This window comes from Pteronotus mesoamericanus, unplaced genomic scaffold, assembly GCF_021234165.1.
Source record: "Pteronotus mesoamericanus isolate MK-2021 breed Mesoamerican mustached bat unplaced genomic scaffold, CSHL_Meso_final contig_52, whole genome shotgun sequence".
Taxonomy (NCBI): domain Eukaryota; kingdom Metazoa; phylum Chordata; class Mammalia; order Chiroptera; family Mormoopidae; genus Pteronotus; species Pteronotus mesoamericanus.
Genome location: NW_026555189.1, coordinates 11,237,426 through 11,257,632, shown reverse-complemented (window position 1 = coordinate 11,257,632; position 20,207 = coordinate 11,237,426). Strand labels below are relative to the sequence as shown.

The 20,207-nt window shown below is 42.7% G+C and overlaps 1 protein-coding gene across 3 annotated transcripts in view; it reads left to right on the top strand.

The window, feature by feature from the left end:
* The window catches only part of WWP2 (WW domain containing E3 ubiquitin protein ligase 2), a 142,362-nt gene that overhangs the window by 106,408 nt on the left and 15,747 nt on the right, over positions 1-20,207 (top strand). For all 3 annotated transcript variants that reach the window (XM_054579243.1, XM_054579240.1, XM_054579242.1), the window contains 2 exons: positions 6,422-6,511; positions 15,016-15,190. In XM_054579243.1, coding sequence (XP_054435218.1) covers positions 6,422-6,511; positions 15,016-15,190 — 265 coding nt within the window. The remainder of the gene's footprint in view (positions 1-6,421; positions 6,512-15,015; positions 15,191-20,207) is intronic.

Below are 20,207 nucleotides of genomic sequence, written 5' to 3'. Positions count from 1 at the left end.
CAGTCCATAAGTGAAATGTGGTCATTTTCACTTGTTTTCAGAAGCTTTTTGATTTCTTCTTTGATCTCATTATTGACCCCTCCATTATTTAATAGCATGCTCTTCAGTCTCCATGAGTTTGAATGTTTTTGAGTTTTTTCCTTGAGGTTGGTTTCTAGTTTTAAGCCCTGTGGTCTGAGAAAATGCTTGTTATGATTTTAATTTTCTTCAATTTGTTGAGGTTTGTTTTGTGTCCTGTTGTGTGGTCTATCTTTGAGAATATTGCATGTGTATTTGAAAAGAATATGTATTTTGCTTCTTGGGATGAAGTTATGTATATATCAGTTAAGTCCATTTGATCTAATGTGTTGTTCAGTTCCACAATATCCTTGTTGATATTTTGTTTGGAAGATCTATCCATTTTTGACACTGAGGTGTTAAAATCCCGTACTATCAGTGTGTTGCTGTCTGTATCTTTCTTGAAGTCCTACAAGATATTCCTTATATATTTGGGTCTCCTATGTTGGGTACATATGGGTTTACAATGTTTATGTCCTCTTGATGGATTTTTCCTTTGAGTGTTATGAAGTGTCCTTCTGTGTCTCTTTTTATGGCTTTTGTTTTGAAATCTATTTTGTCTGATATATGTTTTGCTACTCCTGCTTTTTTTCCCTGTTCATTTGCTTGGAATTTTTTTTCTATCTCTTTCAGTCTGTGTAGGTCCTTTGCTCTGAAGTGGGTCTCTTGTAGGCAGCATATGTGCTGGTCGTTTTCTAATCCATTCAGCTACCCGATGTCTTTTGATTGGAGCACTTTATCCATTTAAATTTGAAGTTGTTATTGATAGGTACTTATTCATGTTTTCCCCCTTGCACCTGTGTTCCTCTCTTTCTCACTCTTTTTCTTCATCTTCTTTAAGCAATCCCTTTAACATATCTTGCAATGTTGGTTTTGTGGAGGTGTATTCTTTTAGCCTTCTTTTGTCTGGGAAACTCCTTATTTTGCCTTCCATTTTAATCGAGATCCTTGCTGGGTAGAGCAGTCTTGGTTGCAGGCCTTTGCTTTTCATTACTTGGAGTATTTCCTGCCATTCCATTCTGGCTTGTAGTGTTTCTGTTGAGAAGACAGCTGCTAGCCATACCAGGGCTCCCTTTGTATGTTACTACCTGTTTCTTCCTTGCTGCCTTTAGGATTCTCTGTTTGTCTTTGATATTTGACATTTTAATGATGATGTGTCTTGGAGTGGGCCTCATTGAGTTCCTCCTGAATGGGACCCTCTTTGCTTCCTGGACTTGTATGATTTTTTTCTCTCCTCCGGTGAGGGAAGTTTTCCATCATTACTTTTTCAAACTGTTCTCTATCCCTTCTTCCTCTTCTTCTCCTTCTGGTATCCCTATTATACGGATATTATTACATTTCAGGTTCTCCTGCATTTCCCTAAATGCCTCTTCATTCTCTTCGAGTCTTTTTTCACTTTCTTGTTCTTTCTGGGAGCTTTTTTCTACCTTATCCTCCGGCTTGCTGATTCGATCCTCTGCTTCATCTAGCCTGCTCTTCTTCCATTCTACTGTGTTCTTCAATTCAGAAATTACGTTCTTCATTTCCTCTTGTGTCTTATTGATAGTTTCTATGTCCTTTTTGATGCTGACATAGTTTGCAGTAAGTTCCTCGTAGTTTTTCTGTAGTTTTTGGTAATTCTCTCTAGCTCACTGAGCTCATTGAGCTTCCTTAGAACCATTTTTTGGAACTCAATATCTGATAGTTTACTTGCCTCTATTTCATTTATTTCCCTTCCTGGGGATTCCTCTTTCCCTTTGATTGGGGGGTGTTTCTTTGTCTTCCCGTTATTTGTGATATTCTTCTTTTTTGCTTCTGCTTCTTAAATTGATCTTTCTTGGCTTCCTGACTTTGTGGTGTAAAGTTGTATGGTAGGAGACTGTGAGATTCAGTGGTGCAGTCTCCTTGATCTCCTGAACTTGCTGCTCTTTGGATGCCTTTTATGCCATTTATGTTTGCTCTCTGGAAATAATTGGGTTTTGATTGCTGTTTGGTTATTCTTTGGTGGGTCCTACCCTCCAGCTGGTTGTCTGACGGTCACTACACCCACCTTATCTTGTGTGTTTTTGTGCAGGTGCTGCCAGAACACAACCACAAAGCCTAGGAAACAAACCCACATCTGCAAAATAACTCCCCCCTGCAATCCCACTATCAACAGCAAATGAACCAGCATTAATAAGGCTGTAATGAGATTAAAAGACTATTATAAGAAAGGAGAGAAATAAAGTATTAGTATAAAATCTAATGTCTTAATATACACAAACTTGATGGACCCTAAATGAACGTTAAAAGTTATGTAGTAAAGAAAATATCACAAATCATGGAGAAGAACACAGTGGATTCCCTCTCAGTAGCCTCTAGTATTTACCGCTGTTTTTTTCATTCTGGATCTGTCTCTGGTGATGTCATATGTTGGCCCCGTCTGACCTTAGGCAGTCTGTTTGAGACTTCCAGGAATGTAATGTCTGTGGCTGTCTGGTTCAGTTGTTAATCTAGTTACTCTGCACTCAGCAGTCAGGCTTAGGCACCACAGGAAAGGGCAGAGTCCCTCCTGGGGCAGGGCTATTGTTTCCTCTCACACTGCTCCAGCTCAGGGGAGTGGTCTGCCTGAGCACGATGGCTGCTGCTATATAGGGGAGGAGTCAGTGCCGGGATCCCGGTGGCTACTCTCTCATTTCTCTTCCCAAGGCCTCCACCTCCAGTCTCTCTTCAAGTGTCTCTAGTCCACTCTGCCCCACCCCCTGCTTTGCCAGGGATCTACTATCTGTGGCTGTCACTCTGTATTCAGCAGTTGGGCTTAAGCACCAAAGGCCAGAGCAGAGTCCCTCCTGGTAGGGGGCAGGGCTATCATTTCCTCTCACGCTGTGCCTCTCAGGGATGTGGTCTTCCTGAGCAAGATGGCTGCTGCCAGATGGGGGGCGAGTCAGCACCGGGATCCCACTGGCTACTCCCTCAGTTCTATCCCCAAAGCCTCCATCCTTAGTCTCTCCTCAGGTGTCTCCAGCCCACTCTGCCTCCACCTTTGCTGGAGCCCAGGGTAAGTGGCTGCAAATAAAAATTTATGCATTGGCCCTTTAAACGGCTCTTTGCATCTCCAGTTACCCATCTCTGGCAGAGGGCAACCCCGCCACTTTTCACAGCTAAATGTTATCTGTGTACTTTTTGGGCTCTGGTGTGGAAGGCTGGGGATCCCTGCTTATGGTTTAGACCCCACTCTTCTCAGGGGAATCCAACTGACCGCTTAAATATCTCTCTGGCGCTGCTGCCTGTGGGTGCACAGCCAGCCTTCTCAAATCTCCACCACACTCCTTACCAGTCAGGTTGTGCTGAAGCTGATTCTTCTGTCTGTCCAACGTTATAAGTTCTTTCTCACTATTGTTCAGTTGTTTGTTCTGGGTGATTTCTCCACCATTTAGTTGTAATTCCAGATTGTTCCTGGGAGGTTGTCAGTGTGACTTCCACTCATTCCTCCGCTATCTTGCCTCTCTCCTGATCTTTAACTTTATCCTTTATGCATTTTCACCTGGTCACTTCCTGTTAATGAAATACTGACTGAACTGTGAGCCTCTTCCTTTTGCAGTGGGAGGAACCAAGGTACCTGGGTCAAGTCACCAGTATCCATTTTAATCAGAACCTTGAGCAACAGTACCCAGGAGGGCCCTGATTGGTGTGGCTCAGTGGGTTAGCCATTGTCCCGCAAACCAAAAGGTCATGATCCAGTTCCTGGTCAGAGCACTTGCCTGGGTTGTGGGCTAGGTCCCTGGTTGGGAGCATGTGGGAGGCAATGTTTCTGTCCCTCTCTTTCTCCCTCCCTTACCCTCTCTCTAAAAATAAATAAAATCTTTTTAAAAATATTGTAAAAAGAATACCCAGGAGAGAAAATGCTCTCAAGTGTAATTCTTGCTATTCTTCCTCAACCAGGTAGTTGACCCCTGGTGTAGGGGTAGGAGTGTGGAACCCCTGGCCATCACTACTGCCAGTGGTGTGAAATGTGCCACCTCTTCCAGGAGATCATATCGGAGCAGAGGGTTGTGATCAAAACAGAGCCTGGAAATGCACACAGTGGACCCATTATAATTCCTTTTCAGTTGTCCTGATTCTACAGGGCCCCCCACATGGAGTCTTGTGTTAGGAAGAGCTGTTCACTTCGAGGTGGGATCAAGAAAGCTCCTAGTGCCTGTCTGCTGGGTAGTAAGTTCCCTATGAATTCCACTTGACCTTCCTTCTCTTCCTTTCTTTCTTCTCAGCGTGATGTGGTGGTAAAACTCATGGGCTAGAAAGTCAGAGCTGAGTTTGAATGCCACATAAGAGTTACTTAGCTTTTCTGAGCCTTGATTTCCTCAATGGTGATTGCATTTCCCACTTTAAAGGATGGAGGCAAGGACTGCATGAGGGAAAACATGAGCGCATGGCTCATTGTAGGTGCTCAGTGGGTGGGTGGTGGTGCCCTCTTCCCTTCCCTGCCTTAAAAACCTCATTATGTCTCTATCTGAACTAGTCTCAGAGGGACTGATCAGGGCAGCTATCCTGACTTAAATGAAAAATGGTATTGAATCAAGATAATGTCCACCAGAGTAGACACACCAGGCTTCATAAGAGAAGTTGAGACATTTAATTCGGTGTATAGTCAGCTCCACTATAACGTGTGTTCCTGAAAATCACCAGGCTATGCAAAATCACACAAAACCACAGGGCTTATGGGAAAAATGGGTTAGGGGCATACACTCAAAAATTTGGCAGTGACATACACAAAAGCTAGAAACCTAATAACGATGGTAGTACAGTTTTACACATGTTAAATGGTTGAGATATATAACATTACAATAAACATGGCACGTTTCCATGAGGAGATCTGAAATTTGCTTGTGGAAGTAGGTGTTGGAAGGGTTGGAGTTTGTTGGTGTTGCCCTGATGTTGTGCAAGGAATGTTATCTGAAATCAGATGGGAGTTGTAATGCTAGGTGGGTATGGTGTATAACATGGTAAACTGAGGTAACTGGTAGATGTGTGGGCTTTTTATTCCTATGAGACTGGGTTCAGTTGGGGGAGGTCTGCTGTGTTTATCTAGTATCTCTCAAAGGCAAAATCAAGCATAAGCACACACAAAATTTGCATTATGCTCAAGTTGTTTTCTCATATATCAGTCACATTGAAATAGATATGCATTTTCAAAACAAGTGTTTCAGTAGAACCAACAGTACCAGCTACCTGAAAAAGGTTACCTTCCCCTAGGCAGCACTAGAGAGAAAAGTAAATAAAATCAATGTAAAACATATAAACTAATGGGTCTATTAACATATTTTATAAAGTGGTAATTATTTTATAAATATTAATTGTTTGCCCTGGCCAGAAGGCTCAGATGGTTAGAGTGTGATCCTGTGTACCAAAAGGTTACGGGCTTGATCCCTAGTCAGGGTACATACCCTTGTTACAGGTTCAATAAATATAAATAAGTATAAAATATAAAATTCACATAACATGTTAAATAAATATAAAATTTTGCATTCTTTATATATCAGTTATTCCATTCTGGGTAAGTGGTGTTGTCGGACTTGAGAGTGGGAATAATTGGGAGTGTGGGGATGGGTGTCCTTGGCTGTATTTTGTAGTGATTTTGCTTGTAGGTTACCCCTTTAGATCATCTGCCCTCTTGTCGTTCCTCTGTTAGCACAGATGAGCCATCCTCAGTGCCCTGATCTCATATTAACTGACACACAGACTTACAAGGAGAGCAGTCAATAAATAACATGGGTGTAGTGCAGTGCATAAATAATATGCTGTGTTTCTTTGAGTCTTCAGATCTCCTTTTAAAGATCCTCTGTAAATGAATCCTGTATTTTAAAAAGAAATGTAATTGTGAATGTATATGATGCTAGGAGAACAAGGGCAATCATATAAATTGTGATGTTAAGAGGTAGTATAGGCTAAAAAAGCCATAGATAAATTTTAGGAGAGGTCTGTGAACTGCAGAAATCATAAACAAATTTGTGTTGGTGAGTGCATTTTGGAAGGAAAGAGTCCTCAACTTTTATTGCATTCCTAAATGGATCTTTGATCTCAAAATGGGCAAGAAACACTAATTTAGAAAAATCCATGGAATGTAGATTCATATGGGTCAGTTAGGGGAACTTAGGGTGATTGATGGCATATCCTAGTATGTTAGTCCATAAAGGGGAGCTATTATAGTTTTCTCAGGAAGTACTCCAGGGAGAGGTCCACTGTCAGTGATAGCATAGAGCTGGTTTCACCAGCGGGTTGATCTTGTATGTCATCTTTGATGTTTCCTTTCAAGTTGGCCACATCAGTAATGAAAGATTCCCTTTCAAACAAGGGCTTACTGCCTTTCAACTGTGTATCTCATGCTTCCCTTGGCTCTATTTTTCAGATGGGAACAACGAGAATTGCCCAATGGCCGTGTCTATTATGTTGACCACAATACCAAGACCACCACCTGGGAACGGCCCCTTCCTCCAGGGTAAGGCATGGTCTGACAAGCCTTGGGTCTCTAAAACTGGGATCAAGAGTCACCCAGTGGTGTCCTGGCCACTGTGATTCAGGTGGTTGGGTGTTATCCCACAAAGCAAAGAGTCACTAGTTTGATTCCCAGTCAGAGCATATGCCTAGGTTGCAGGTTTAGTCCCTGGTCGGGGTGCATACAAGAGGATGCCAATCAATGTTTCTCCTTCATGTCGATGTTTCTCTCCCTCTCTTTCTCCCTCTCCCTCTCTCTAAAAATTGAAAAAAAAACACAACTCACCCAGTGGCATCTCTACCACTAACTGCTGTAGCTCCTCTTTATTTGCCCACATCCTCTTCTTTCTGTCTTTTCTCTTTTTCCTCTTCTCCCATGGTATTCTCCTTCTATGTTCCTTCCCCTCTGTTCCTATTTTCCCTTCTCCTGTCATTCATTGTATTGACCATGACTGCTGGCCACGAGCTTTATAAAGTGGTAATCAGAGTTACGGTGGCTATTGGATCCTGGAGGAAGGAGGGCTGGGAAGGTGTCCTGGGCTGTTGCTGTCTCAGTGCCCTCAGTCATTTCACCTACAGAGATATCCTGTTAGGGGCAGGTTTTCCATCTCTTTCTGCAGAGATAGCCAAGTATAGGGACAGTTTATCCTAGGTCCGTTGATTGCTTTTCCTATTTGCTTACCTTAATTTGGCTCTTATTTCTTAAGACATAGTAGAATTTTCAGAGCATCTCTGTGAGAAAATTGGGCATGGGGAGGCCAAGATAATAAGAGCAGCGGTGAATCTCACAGCACCCTGTGCCCAACCAGTTTGTGAAGATAGTGTGCTTCTCATTCAGCTGGGCTTTGCCAGAATGCAGCTTAAGCTCTCCAAAACCAGAGGGTGAGTGAGGCTTCCAAGTGAGAAAAGACTGTCCAGGTTCAAGGAGAAGAGGTTTGGTTCCCTCTCTGCTAGGGACAGAATGTTCTTTCCACATGTGTCTCCCTGTCCTTAGAGCTTTCAAAAGGGAGTGTATTCTGCTCTCAGGAAAGATTCACCTCCCATTCAAGCCACCATGAAGGGCTCCTGCATAAAATATGAACAGTTGTCCCCACTCCGTTTGCGGAGGGAGAGGACGTCAGAGGTGGGGGAGCCCTGTGCTTCGTTTGGCTCGGCTGTCAGGCTTGTTCCAGGTAAATACCACCTCGCCTTCTGTCCTGCAAATGTCCATGGATGGGCTGCTCTTAGTTCGTTTTCCAGTAGAGTGCTTATGTTTTCTTTTTTTTTTCTTACCCTTCTGGAAATGAAATTCATAATCTGTCATCCTTAGTCTTTACTCTGTTTTCTGCTTTGACTTTAAGTCCAGTGAAGTTACTGAAGTTAAACATTGACTTCTTAGGGGAAAAAATTAAACATTTTATTATGGAAATGATGATCTTATTATGGAAACTTTCAAATGTGCACAAAGCAGGGAAAATCCTCATATATTCAACACTTAACTTCAATAATTGTCAGCCCATAGCCAGTCTTGCTTCACCTATACCAGGGCTTGGCAAACTATGGGCCTATGGACAAAATCCAGCCCTCCGTTTATTTTTCCAAATAAAGTTTTATTGGGACATGGCCACACTCATTTGTTTACTTATTGCCTATTACTGCTTTTGTGCTCAATGGCAGCACAAGTTGAGTAATTGTGACAGAGACTGTACAGCTTGCAAAGCTTAAAATACAGGAGTGGGCAAAAGTAGGTTTATAGTTGTGAGTATGTGAAACACAGAGCTTATTCTTGTATTATTATTTATTAGTAATTGTATTATTTATAATATTACAACTGTAAACCTACTTTTGTGCACCTCTATATTTACATTTTGGCCCTTTATGGAGAATAATTGCCACCTCCTGGTCTGTAATCCTCACCCACTCTTGCCCCAACGCCCTTCAGGATTATTTTGAAGCAAACCCCAGACAATTATATCATTTTATCCATATTTTGTAGATATTTCTTTAAAAAGTTATCTTTTAAAATAAAACCACTATAGCCATGGCTGGGTAGCTCGGGTGGTTAGAGCATCATACTGATATGTGACAGTCGCGGGTTCGATGCCCAGTGAGGGCACATATGAGAATCAGCCAATGAATTTATCAATAAGTGGAACAACCAATCCATGTCTGTCTGTCTCTCTTTCTCTTCTTTCCTCTCTGTCTAAAATCAATAAATTAAAAAAATAAAATCAAATCACTGTATTGTTAACAGTATTTCCTCGCTGTCGTCAGATACCCAGTCACTAGTGAAGTATCTCCAATTGTGTTGCATATTAATCTCTGACTTTTAACAGGATGCATTGCACACTTGTGCTTTGTGTATTTAACAGCACATCTGTTTCGAAGCAGTGGTAACTCTTTAAGTGTGCCAATTGCTGCCTCTTAACTTCAGTGGTGTATAAGCTATGTAGTCCTTGACCTGGTGAACTTTTGGATGGAATCTAAATGAAGATATTAAATGGTACCTTTTAAGGATGGCTGAGGTTTTACTCTTCTTTAAGGATTGAGGTGGGACACTGGATCCAGCTTTCTTATTTTGAGGATAGTTTCAGTGTTGGGAGATTGCTCAGCTCTACATCCCACGTAGCCTATTAGTGCTTCCTGAGTTTTAGGCCCACATATTTGAGTCCCTGGCACTTACTTCTGCTATATAACAGGGAACCCAGAGAGAACAGAATGCTTAAACTTTCGTTGCTAGTTAATGGGAGAACTTGCACCCCAGGGAAGTATTGCCATGGTGAGAGCATTCGGGAAACTGCAGATTACCTCAGCACACCTAGTCACTGAGGGGTGAGATTGAGCCAATGGATTCACTTTATCATAGCCCCCCCTTCTCTCAGGTCCCTGGGACACTTGTATGATGATGAGTTACTCTATTCAGGAGCAAAAAGTATTATATCTGTAACTAAGGATGAATGTGATAATTTGCTCTTTGGTTACTGTTAGGTGGTGCTCAGACCAGAGGTGAGGAGGGAGAGTGATCATCATATAGCACAGGGTTGGGGAAGCATCACAGAGGGAGATGAATCATACTTGGTCTTTCAGGAAAGGCTGGAGGTGACTTAAATAAGAAGAGGAAGGCAAATCAGGCTGGGGAACAGTGTGAATGTAAAAGGTGTGGTTAAGGAATGATGTATGGAGCAGTTTTGCTGGAGTGGAAGGTTTGTGTAAAACAGAGATGCTCAAAGTGTGTCCAACAAGGCTCATGGGTTTGGTGGAGATGCCTCTGGAACTGAAGAGTATGAAAGGGGCCACCGGGCCTCCAACCGCTGCTCTGTGGCTGTGATTTTGCATAAGGTTTCATCGAAATACAGGTGAAGTTATGCTGCCTGGAAGTTTGAAATTCACGGAGGACTTCTACTTAACATTGGGAGTGAACTTGTGTTTATTTCTATTCCTTCCTGAAAACTTACTGAAAAAGCAATAAAAGTATAAAAAAGTTATAAACCATCAACGATAAAGGGATGGAAGAGGAGAAACAGCATATGGGAGATGTTAATCAAAGTTTAGTTGCTGATAGATACATGGCAGAGCTAAGAAAGCTGAAACCCAAGCCTACAATGTGGAGTGTCCACCAGGAAGCCAGCCGATCTGCACCATGGAGCCCTGGAAAGCCTCAGCCATGGGAGACGTGGGACGGGGGGTGATGTGTGTGTGTGTATGTGCGAGCGCGTGCCTGTGTGTAATGAAAACAGAAACAATTGAGTTTTAAAATTTGTTCAGTTAAGAGTTAGATTCCTAGGTTGTCAGCTATCATTCCCATCCTTCTGTCATGTGTGTGTATACCTATACATACATATACACATTCACACGCACAGCCTTGTGACTGCTGCTGGAGTGGGAAGCAGAGCAGAGCCTGCCTGGGGGGCAGAGCCATCGCTGAAGGCAGGGATGAACTCAGAAAAAAGGGATCACGTAGGGATACTGTTCCCAGGCTAAAAATGGGAGAGTCTTTTTTTTTTTTTTTTGCTGGGGAAAATGACCGGTCTAAGGGAAGAGAATTATGGATTGTGATATTTGGGGATCTTCTAGTGAAGCTGCTGAGTGAAACCACTGGTTGGCCAGCCCAACCTGGGCACACAGAGCTTCCAGCCAGTGTATAGTGGCTCACTTTTAAATGTGAATGAAGAGCAGACACAGAAAAAGGAACTTGGTGAAAACAATGTAGGGAGTGGGAAAAAACGTCAAAGAGTAAAACCAAATTATAATTTATGTCCTCAAAGATCTGGGAGAAAATATGGCATCTGTGAAACAAGAACAGGAGACCATAAAACAAACCATGTAGAAAGCAAAAAAAAAAAACACAAAACCCAAACCAAAAAAAAACAAACCCCCAAGAGCTTTTAGAAAGTATGGCAGCAGAAATTTGAAAGTTCAATAGATTGAAAGGTAAAGTTGGAGCTAAGGAAATTGGAAGTTGAGTCTAGGGGGTCCACATTTGAACAGTGGCTCTCGCAAACAAGAAAAGAGAAATAGAGGGTAGGAAATTATCAAAGAAAGAATAAAAGGAAATTGACAGAACCGAAGGATATAGTATCCAAACATCCACATTCAAAGGGCCCATAAAATTCTGAGCCCAGAAAATGAATAAAGACCCATCCCAAGGCACATTCTATAAGAATTTCAGAATGCCAAGAGAACATCTCAAAAGCTTCCAGAGCAAACAAACTGGGTACATATCAAGGATCAGGAATCAAGAATGCCATCCTGCTCAGCAGTATGATCCTTAAAATTCTGGTGAAAAATTACTTCTCATCTAGAAATCAAGTTTTAGCTATTTGTACACAGAAGTGTAAGAGTTGAAATAAAGGCATCTTCAGACAGCCAGAATTTCAAAAAATTAGCTTTGGTGAATTATTTCTCAGAAGCTACTCCATGATTTATCCCACCAGATGAGAGGAAACCAAGAAAGAGGCCACGAGATGAGGGCACAGGGGACTCCATTCAGAGGCCAGAGAGGTTCCCAAGAAGAAGGAGAAGGAAGACGATTTAGGACAATAATGTAGAGCAGGCCTGGAGGACAACTGTCCATGCTGGATGAAGGGTTCCAGGAGTGATGTGGCCAGAAGCTAAATGACACTGAGAGGCCACCTGCCCTGTCAGTAGCCGGGGGTGCGTTAGTGATAGCCTCTGGAAAACCATGGAGCACGAAAAAAAGGCAGTTCTTAAATCAAAGGGGAAAAAAGTTGTGTAGGTAAGGAAATGTATTTATAGTGTTCTACAAAGTCATAATACAACCTCTGAACATTAACTTGATGATTTTCTACTTGGAAGAAAGAGGCAAGTGAGGACTTTGTGTGTATTAGGGAGTGGAATACAAAACCAATTCCTCATTTACATTGAACAGACTATAGGTAGTATCTGAAAGGAAGAAGTCCAGAAATTATGGAATAAGCTTGTTATTTAGAAATATGAATGTAAGTAGTAGAAGAAGAAGCAGTCAGGAGTTGAAAGTAGTTGATTCTAGGGAGCAGGAATCAGCACTGGGGAGAGGTAGGGCAGGAGACACTATGTTTCTTTATATACCGCTATAGTACCTTTTGTTTAAAAATATATGTACACACATACATGATTTCCTTGATAAAAAAACAAAGTTAAATAAAAATCACTTAGTTGAAAGGATTTGTGATAAAGGTGGGAAGGTTCCAGATTATTGTAATTCTTGACTGCTAACTAAACAGCATTGACTCGATGGCAGTGGGGAGTCAGCTGAAGTTTTGAGTGAAATCATGACATAAGGGGTCAGTTTTGTATGGTTCTGATGGTGGCTGATAGGCTGGACTGAGTGGGGAGGTTAGTTCTCTGATAGTTGGATATAGAAATGCAAGTCGAGGGCAGAGACACAACAAAATACGAAGCTCTCAGGCCGATTGGGTTATTGACAGCAGAAGAGGAAGAGTCTGGAACGATGGTGTGGTTTTACCCCTGGGCAGAGGACAGACATAAAAGAAGACTGGGAAAGACTTATTTTCACCAAGTTCCTTTTTCTCAGTTTAGGGAGAGAGCTGTGACATTCAGTGTAATCCAAAGTGACGGCAGTTCATGAAGCCATGGCAGTCTAGTGGGTGGAATCCAGACAGAACCTGGGAACCAGCCATGAGGCTGGGAGCTGCTTGGGGAGAAGCTATATCGAGGGCGGCTTTGAGTCGAAAAGAATCGTGGTGGTGGTGGCAAAAAAAAGTCATCTGGGAGTCTAACGCTGAGAATTGAGGAAGATCCAAACTGAAGCATGATAATTACTGGAGTAAGAGAAGAATTCAGAGAAGATGAAATGAGATGGTAGTCAGGGAAAGATACTCCAAAGGTTTGGAATCATACATTACAAATCTATGTTGGGTTCTCTTTGCAGTGGGCAAATCCTAGTTTCTTCAGTGATACCTCTTTTTGAAACCCCTTTCCTCTCCACGCTTCCATACTTAGAATGGAAAATTTCAAGCATGGCCCAAATTTGAGAGAATAACACAGTGAATTCCTTTTAACCCTCACTTGCTTCTAATAATTAATAATATTTTGTTTCATCAGATCTCCCAGGAGAGGGGGCCAATGAATTCTAAAGCAAACCCCAGACACCATATCCTTTGATCAATGAATATATCACATATGTCTCTAATGGATGGGGTGTGTTTTTAAAAAAAAAAAAAAAAAACCAGAATACTATTATCCCACCCAACAAAATTACCACTATTTCCTTATTTCATGTCATACCCAGTCCATGTGTCATTTTTCCCAGTTGTCTTACAAGTGTTTTTATACTTGATTTGTTTGAACCAGATCCAAAGTCAAGATCACAACATTGCTTTTGGCTGATATGTCTCATAAGTCTTTACTAACCAATAAGTTCCCCTGCCTTTTCTTATTTTTTTCAGGCCATTTATTTGTTGAAGATCCTGGGCATTTGTCTTGTAGAATTTCTCATATTCTGGTTGTGGCTAATTGTGAACTTGTTGTATGCTTCTCTATCTCTTGTCTTTCCTGTAAGCTGGTAGTTAGACATGGAAGCTTGATTAGATTAAAATTTACCTTTACAATTGACATAATAATATAATTTACATACAGTGAAATATACAGATCTCAGGTGTACTTTTTGCTGAGTTTTGACAAATGCATGTGCTCATGTAACCTACACCCCATTAAAATGTAAAACCTTTCCATCATTCCATGAAGGTCCCACTCTTACGTTCTTTGATCACTTCTTCCTTGTGTATGTGAAAATGCAGTCAAATCTATGAAGCACAGCTGAGGTTTTTACCATCTATTCTAGCCTTTCCTTGCCCATGGGTGTTTTAGGACCAACTTTGGAAAGGTTGTTACCCACCAAAGATGTGGAGATTCTTGCTGTTATTTTCACCAACCTTCCCATGCAACATATTTTCACTGGCACCTTATATCAGAATCATTTCAGTTGCTAGTAAAAAAATGTGGGATCCAGCCCTGGCTAGTGTGGCTCAATGGATTGAGTCTGGCCTTCGAACCAAAGGGTTGCCAGTTCGATTCCCATTCATGGCACATGCCTAGGTTGCAGGCCACGTCCCTAGTAGGGGGTGCTTTAGAGGCAACTGCACATTGATGTGTCTCTCCCTCTCTTTCTCCCTTCCCCTCTCTCTAAAAATAAATAAATAAAATCTTTTTTTAAAATGTAGGATCCAAATAGGCTTAAACAATGACGAGAATTTATTGGCTCAGGTAACAAAATTCTAGATGTAGGTCCTGGTTTCAAGTGAAGCCTGAACTATTGGCTCCATGGTATCACCAAGGGGCTGTATTTTTTCCCTTTTTTCTGCTTTGCTATCCACTGGGTCAACTGCATATTGTATTTGGGTCCAAGATGCCAACCAGTCGCTCCCAGGACTGCATGTTTTCTTTGTTTTATCCAGCAAGGAAGAGAGACTGTTCTTCCAGGAGTTCCTAACAAAATTCTCGAGGTTCACTGAATGGCCAGCATTTGCCCACTTCTGGGCCAGTCAACAGTTCAATTCCCAAGCTGGGAGTAGGGTTACCTTCCCTGGAATTATATAGATGGCCAAAATGGAGCTAGTGGTAAGGAGGGATTGGTTTCTAAGGATGCAACCACGAATGCCTGCTACAATCATCTGAGGCTTCCCGAAGTGTCCAACCCATGGCACGAGGGCCACATGTGGCCCAGGATGGCTATGAATGCCGCCCAACACTAAATAGTAAATTCAGTTAAAATCTTTCTTTTTTGCTCATCAGTTTTTGTTAATGTTTGTCCATTTAATGTGTGGCCCAAGACAACTCTTCTTCCAGTGTGGCCTCGAGATGCTGGAAGGCTGGACACCCCTGAAAGCCCCAGAAGCCTCTGCAGTTGGGGCCTGCCTTGCTCTGCTTCCCCGGAGCAGCCAAGCTCCTATGCCAGCCACCATTTCACCCTCTCTTGGTCCATCCTTGTCAGCCATCCTGAAATTTTGCTAGAATTTGAAGGAAGGAGCGGGGTGCTCACTATGTTCATGCTGAGCTTAATGTTTCCAGCTGGGAGAAGCGCACTGACCCCCGAGGCAGGTTTTACTATGTGGACCACAACACTCGGACCACCACCTGGCAGCGCCCCACAGCCGAGTACGTGCGGAACTACGAGCAGTGGCAGTCACAGCGGAATCAGCTCCAGGGCGCCATGCAGCACTTCAGCCAAAGATTCCTCTACCAGGTGAGAGGACAGAATGTGCAGCCTCGCATTATCTCCATTGACCTGTTTGGTGAGCAGGGAACATGTCAGTACTCCAACCCTGGAGGTTTTACTCATCACAGTGAAATTCCTCAAACTCCAGTGTTTCTAACTTAGTAACTCAAGACCCAGTCTCTATGTCTAAGGACTCAATATGTCTGAAACTAAATAAACCACCTTTCTTCCAACACTGGATATCTCTTCTGGCCCTTCCTTCCAAGTCCATTCTCCCTGACTTAAAACCTGAAGGATATTTATGACTTCTCCTATACCTCAACTTTTTCAGTCAAAGCAGCCACACAGATCCTTCTCTTTCCATTGCTACTGTGTGTCTTTACATTTTTATTATCTGACTGATACCCAAGGATGGCCAGTGGATCAAAATGGCCCACACCTGATTTTGTAAATAAAGTTTTATTGGCCCATAAGCACTCCCTGTAGTTTAGGTATTGATTGTGGCTGCTTTCACACTATAATAGAAGAATTAAGTAGTCACATCAGGGACTATGTAGCCCCAAAAGCCTAAGATATTTGCTGTCTGAACCCCTGAGCTAGATCAGCCTTCTGCTATCTGATTCCTGATTTTCCTTTGCCCCTCCCAACTGAATGGTTAGGGCAGCTTCTGAATTGGTCTCCCTGCTGGCATTCTCCTCCAATCCATACTATCTCTTCCTACCAGAGTGGTCTTCAGATAGCACTTAAAAAATCACTGTGGAGGGTTTAAGGAAGGTGGGGGTTGCTCTACATCTATTACTGTCTTTTTTTATTACTGGCTCAAAGACTTCTGTGGTTGTTACTTACAGAACAGCATTTAGATTTTCTACTCCAGCATTCGGAATACTGTGGTCCTCAACTGTTTAATTGTCTCCCGTAGTGTAAACCCTCTTAGCCCCATCTTCCTGAGTCTCCATTCCATTAGAACCTCCACCAGTAACCTGGTAGCTGGATGGAGTCCAACCACACAGCCTCTTTGGTGGGAAGAGAGGGGATTCCCAACTTGGAACTCTGATTGCGTTTTCTCAGAGCACCTTGAACATGAAGCTTGGGATCTGCACAGGATGTGGTGGATTGGAGGCTGGAAACTCTTTGAGCTGGTTCACGACATTTAATCACCATGTTTAATGCACACTGTTTCTATTTGAAACCCCACAATCCATTTCCAAATCAGATACTACCCTAACTTGATACTCAGAATATCTTTAATTCCATTTAATTAAGTAGAGTTCATTATCAACTTTGCCTGCCTTTACAGCTCTTTCTCTGCTCACCCAAAGCAAGAGCTCTGCCATCAACCATAGGGCATGGTGGCATCTCCCTGGTCTGGCTTGTCCCCACTTCTGTCTGTGGGAGTGGATTGCTCATCATACACTGAGGAAACTGATGAGAACCTCAGTTTCCTTACTATGGATGAGCAGAAAGCATGATGTTTGTCACACTGAGTTGCCTCCAAGAAAGAACAGCCGCAATGGCCTCGTGGTCTACCAGGTGCAGCACTGCTTACGTGCTTACACCAGGCCTCCTACTTCACAACCCCTCCATGCAAGCCTGGCACCAGTTCCGGCATGCTTCAGAATTGGGTGGGGTCTGGTCATTTTCTGCATTTCAGAACTTGTTCTTCTTGAGCTGGGCCCTGAAGACCTTACCTGCCATTTTCTTAGGTGGTTGTGGCTGCAAAAACTGGGAAGACCTGGGCATCTTTGTCTTTTGACTTTGAGAGAAGGGCACATTTTAGGAGTCTCACATGGTTCTGTCTCCCTGATTACTTAACTCCTCAAATTAAAAATAAATCCATTAAAGGAATCTTTCTTTCTTCCCTACCATGTACCAAGTAGGTTCTGTACATTGATCGAGATGTTTGGTGTGTGAAGGGAAAGATTCTGGGGTTCATGTCTGCTTGGTATTTTGGCACATGCATCCCACTTACCTGCCTCTCTCATTTTAGCAGCAGCATTCTGGGCCTGCAGAGGAAGAACTTTGACTTCAAGGCTCCCCTAGAAGTAAAATTAAGTGCTAAAAAATTTTCTCCCTGAGCGCTCTAATAGGGTTTTCTCAGCTTGGTTAGGGATTCAGAAGGTTCTAGATGTAGGTGATGGTTCCCTCTTCTCTCTGAAACAAAATTCATAATGAAGAAACTGGTGGGATTCTTTTCTGTGTCAGCTTTCAGTGTCTCTCTGTTGAATTTCCTCTCTGTTGGGTTTGGTTTACCCCTCTTATTTGCTATGGTGCCATGGCCTGGTTACAAGTAAGAAGAGTCGCTTTCATGGAGTTATTTTGGGGTTTGGCCTTGGCCCAGGATTTGACTTGGTAGACTTAAGAGCTGATACTATACCAGCAGCTTCCCCTCCTCCTTCTCCTCCTGCAGGGCTGAAAGCAAGACCTGTTCTTTGCTGTCCTGCAGAGAACACAGAATACAGTTCAAAATGAAAATCAAGGGAATCCCAAATTACAGGCTCCTGCAATTCTTTCCTGCTGTCTGCCTCAACACACACCTTTTTCAGTCTGTTATTGTTCCCTCATTTTTGATAGAATCTCCTTTCCTAAACCGCTGGTGCCTTTGTTGTTTGTGATTGTAATGTACACACTTGTTTTCACCTGTGCACTTTCACTCTGCCCTCTGTTTTGGGTTCCCACTGCGGTCCACCAAGGATGCCTGGTGCAGCCATGCACAATGGGTATTAATGACCCATGTCAAGCTACTACTATTTCTGTGACACCTTTTCCTTTACTCCCACTTTGGCTCTCTCCTAATAACTGAAGGAGGTGTCTGGTTTCAGCAGGACTGAAACAAATCATTCTGTGGCTTCTATTGTGAGGACGCCAAATTTTATTATCTAGAAAGAGACAACTTGGCTCTTACTCTGCAGAGGGCCCCACTGGATTGAATTCTCAAGCACCTGGGTTCTCTTCTGCACCCACTGGTGTATCCTTTAAAAAAAAAGGAGTCTGCCTTCCACACTATAACCTTTATGCCCTTCCCAGAGCCTTTCTTGCCCTCTGCTGTATTTGTTAGACATTCTTTATTTCTGAGTTTGTATCTTAAAATATTACTGGAACTTAGTGCTTAGTCCCTGCGGGACTTGAACTCACGTGAGCTGTCTGGCTCATGGCCTGTAACCCAGATCTCCCAACCCAGGGATACTTACCAGGAAAATTATTCAACAGCGTTCCTTTCTTTTCCTAGTAATAAAGGAAACTGTCTTGTCTCTTAGAGTCACCTGCATGTCCTAGGTTCTCTCCTCTGACTGTAATCCCTCCACGCCCCTTTCTCTGTGCTTTTCCGGCTTTGGGCCAGGTAGTGCTTGGGGTCTATCACTTCAGGGAAGTGTGGTTGCAGGGAAGGGACAGTTGGTTGGCTCATTAGAGATGTAGGGTTTTCTGGCCATGATGCGTAGCTTTTATTTTTGTTTCCCCTTGGCTTCTGTCAACTTTATTTTCTTATTTTTCAAGTTGTACTGTGCACATTTAGGAAGAAAAATAGTCAAGCACTTTGTTTTAACTCTAAGAGGTAAAATTGTTATGAATGTTGGCTTCCAGTGAGTCCATTTCATGTGTCTGTGTTTATTAATCTCTGGTCTCTCTCCCTTCCTTTTCTGCTTCCTCTCCTTTCTTCTTACTGGTGTTAGGGGTATGGATAGGATGAGAATGAGAGGATGCTGAAGAAATTTTTTAAAAAACCACTTCAATGGAAGAGAGCTAACATTGTATGAGGTTTGTGACATTAAAAAGTCAAGGATTAAGAACAGGGCTGGCCCTGGCTGGTGTGGCTCAGTTCGTTGGATCATTGTTCCCTGACTGGTTCGGTTCCTGGTCAGGGCACATGCCTGGATGTGGGTTCGATTCCCAGTTCTGGCGTGTACAGTCTCCTGTCCAGGTGCACACAGGAGGCAACTGATTGATGCTTCTCCCCTGTATCAACGTTTCTCTGTTTGTTCCTCTCTCTCTAAAAAGCAAAAAGAAAAAAAAAGAAAAAGAAAAAGAGGGCTGATAATTCCCTTTTATTCTTCTTGTGTGTGTATACTAGTCAAAGTTCATTTTGATGAAAAATAGAAACTCACTTGGTTAATTTAAGCAGGAAAAGAATTTATCAAATGGCAATTAATAGAACTAACAGAAGGATGCAGAACCAAGCTCTGGCAGAAAACCAGGGGTAGGCAAGGAAAAGGAGTAGTTTGCACAAGACATGGCCCCATCCTTCTGCCATTAAACACTTGATGCTCCAATGGCCTATGGACTCTACCACGGTAACGAGGAGTCTCCAGCAGCCCCTATGCTCTCATGCCAGTCCCTGCAAGTTCGGTGTGGGAGCATCTGACTGACTGTTCTTAAGTCATGTTGCTACACTTTAGATGCTGTGGTACTGGGAGGGAATATTTGTTAGCTGATAAACATTTTTTGTTTGTAGTTTAACGCAGGTCACAGAGACTATCAGTAAAGACGTTTGGTCTGTTGATTTGTGTAGTTAAGCAAAAGATGCCTGTGCGTCCACTGAAACCCAGTTGGTACCACTTGGGAGCTAATTTAACATTGGAGCTACTGAATGCTTTATGGATTGTCTACTCACACCAAAAAAAGACCTGAAGCAGCAAACGGTTTTGGACCAAATGCCTCTTTTAAATTCTTAAAATGACCTTTTCTCTAGTTCTTCGCTTCTGCAAGGACATTGCTGCAGCTCAGTACTTACCCCATGGCATTGTATGTGCCATCACTATCTGAAATGCGTGCATGTTTCACATGTTAGGTCTTTTCCTTCTGTTTTCAAATGCTTCTATACCTACGGTACTTCTGTATGAACTACAAAACAAACTTGGAGGAACTTGGATTTTGTGAGATGCTGCACCTTACCTCCAACCAAATGACGTCTATGAATTTGGGAGATCTTTTTCAGTAACCATCAGACAAACCTGAATTGTGGTGGAGACATTGAGCACGTCCTCCACGTTACATTGACGGTAACATGCCCTCGATCGAGGACAGCCCAGCTTCCCACACCTTGGTCCAG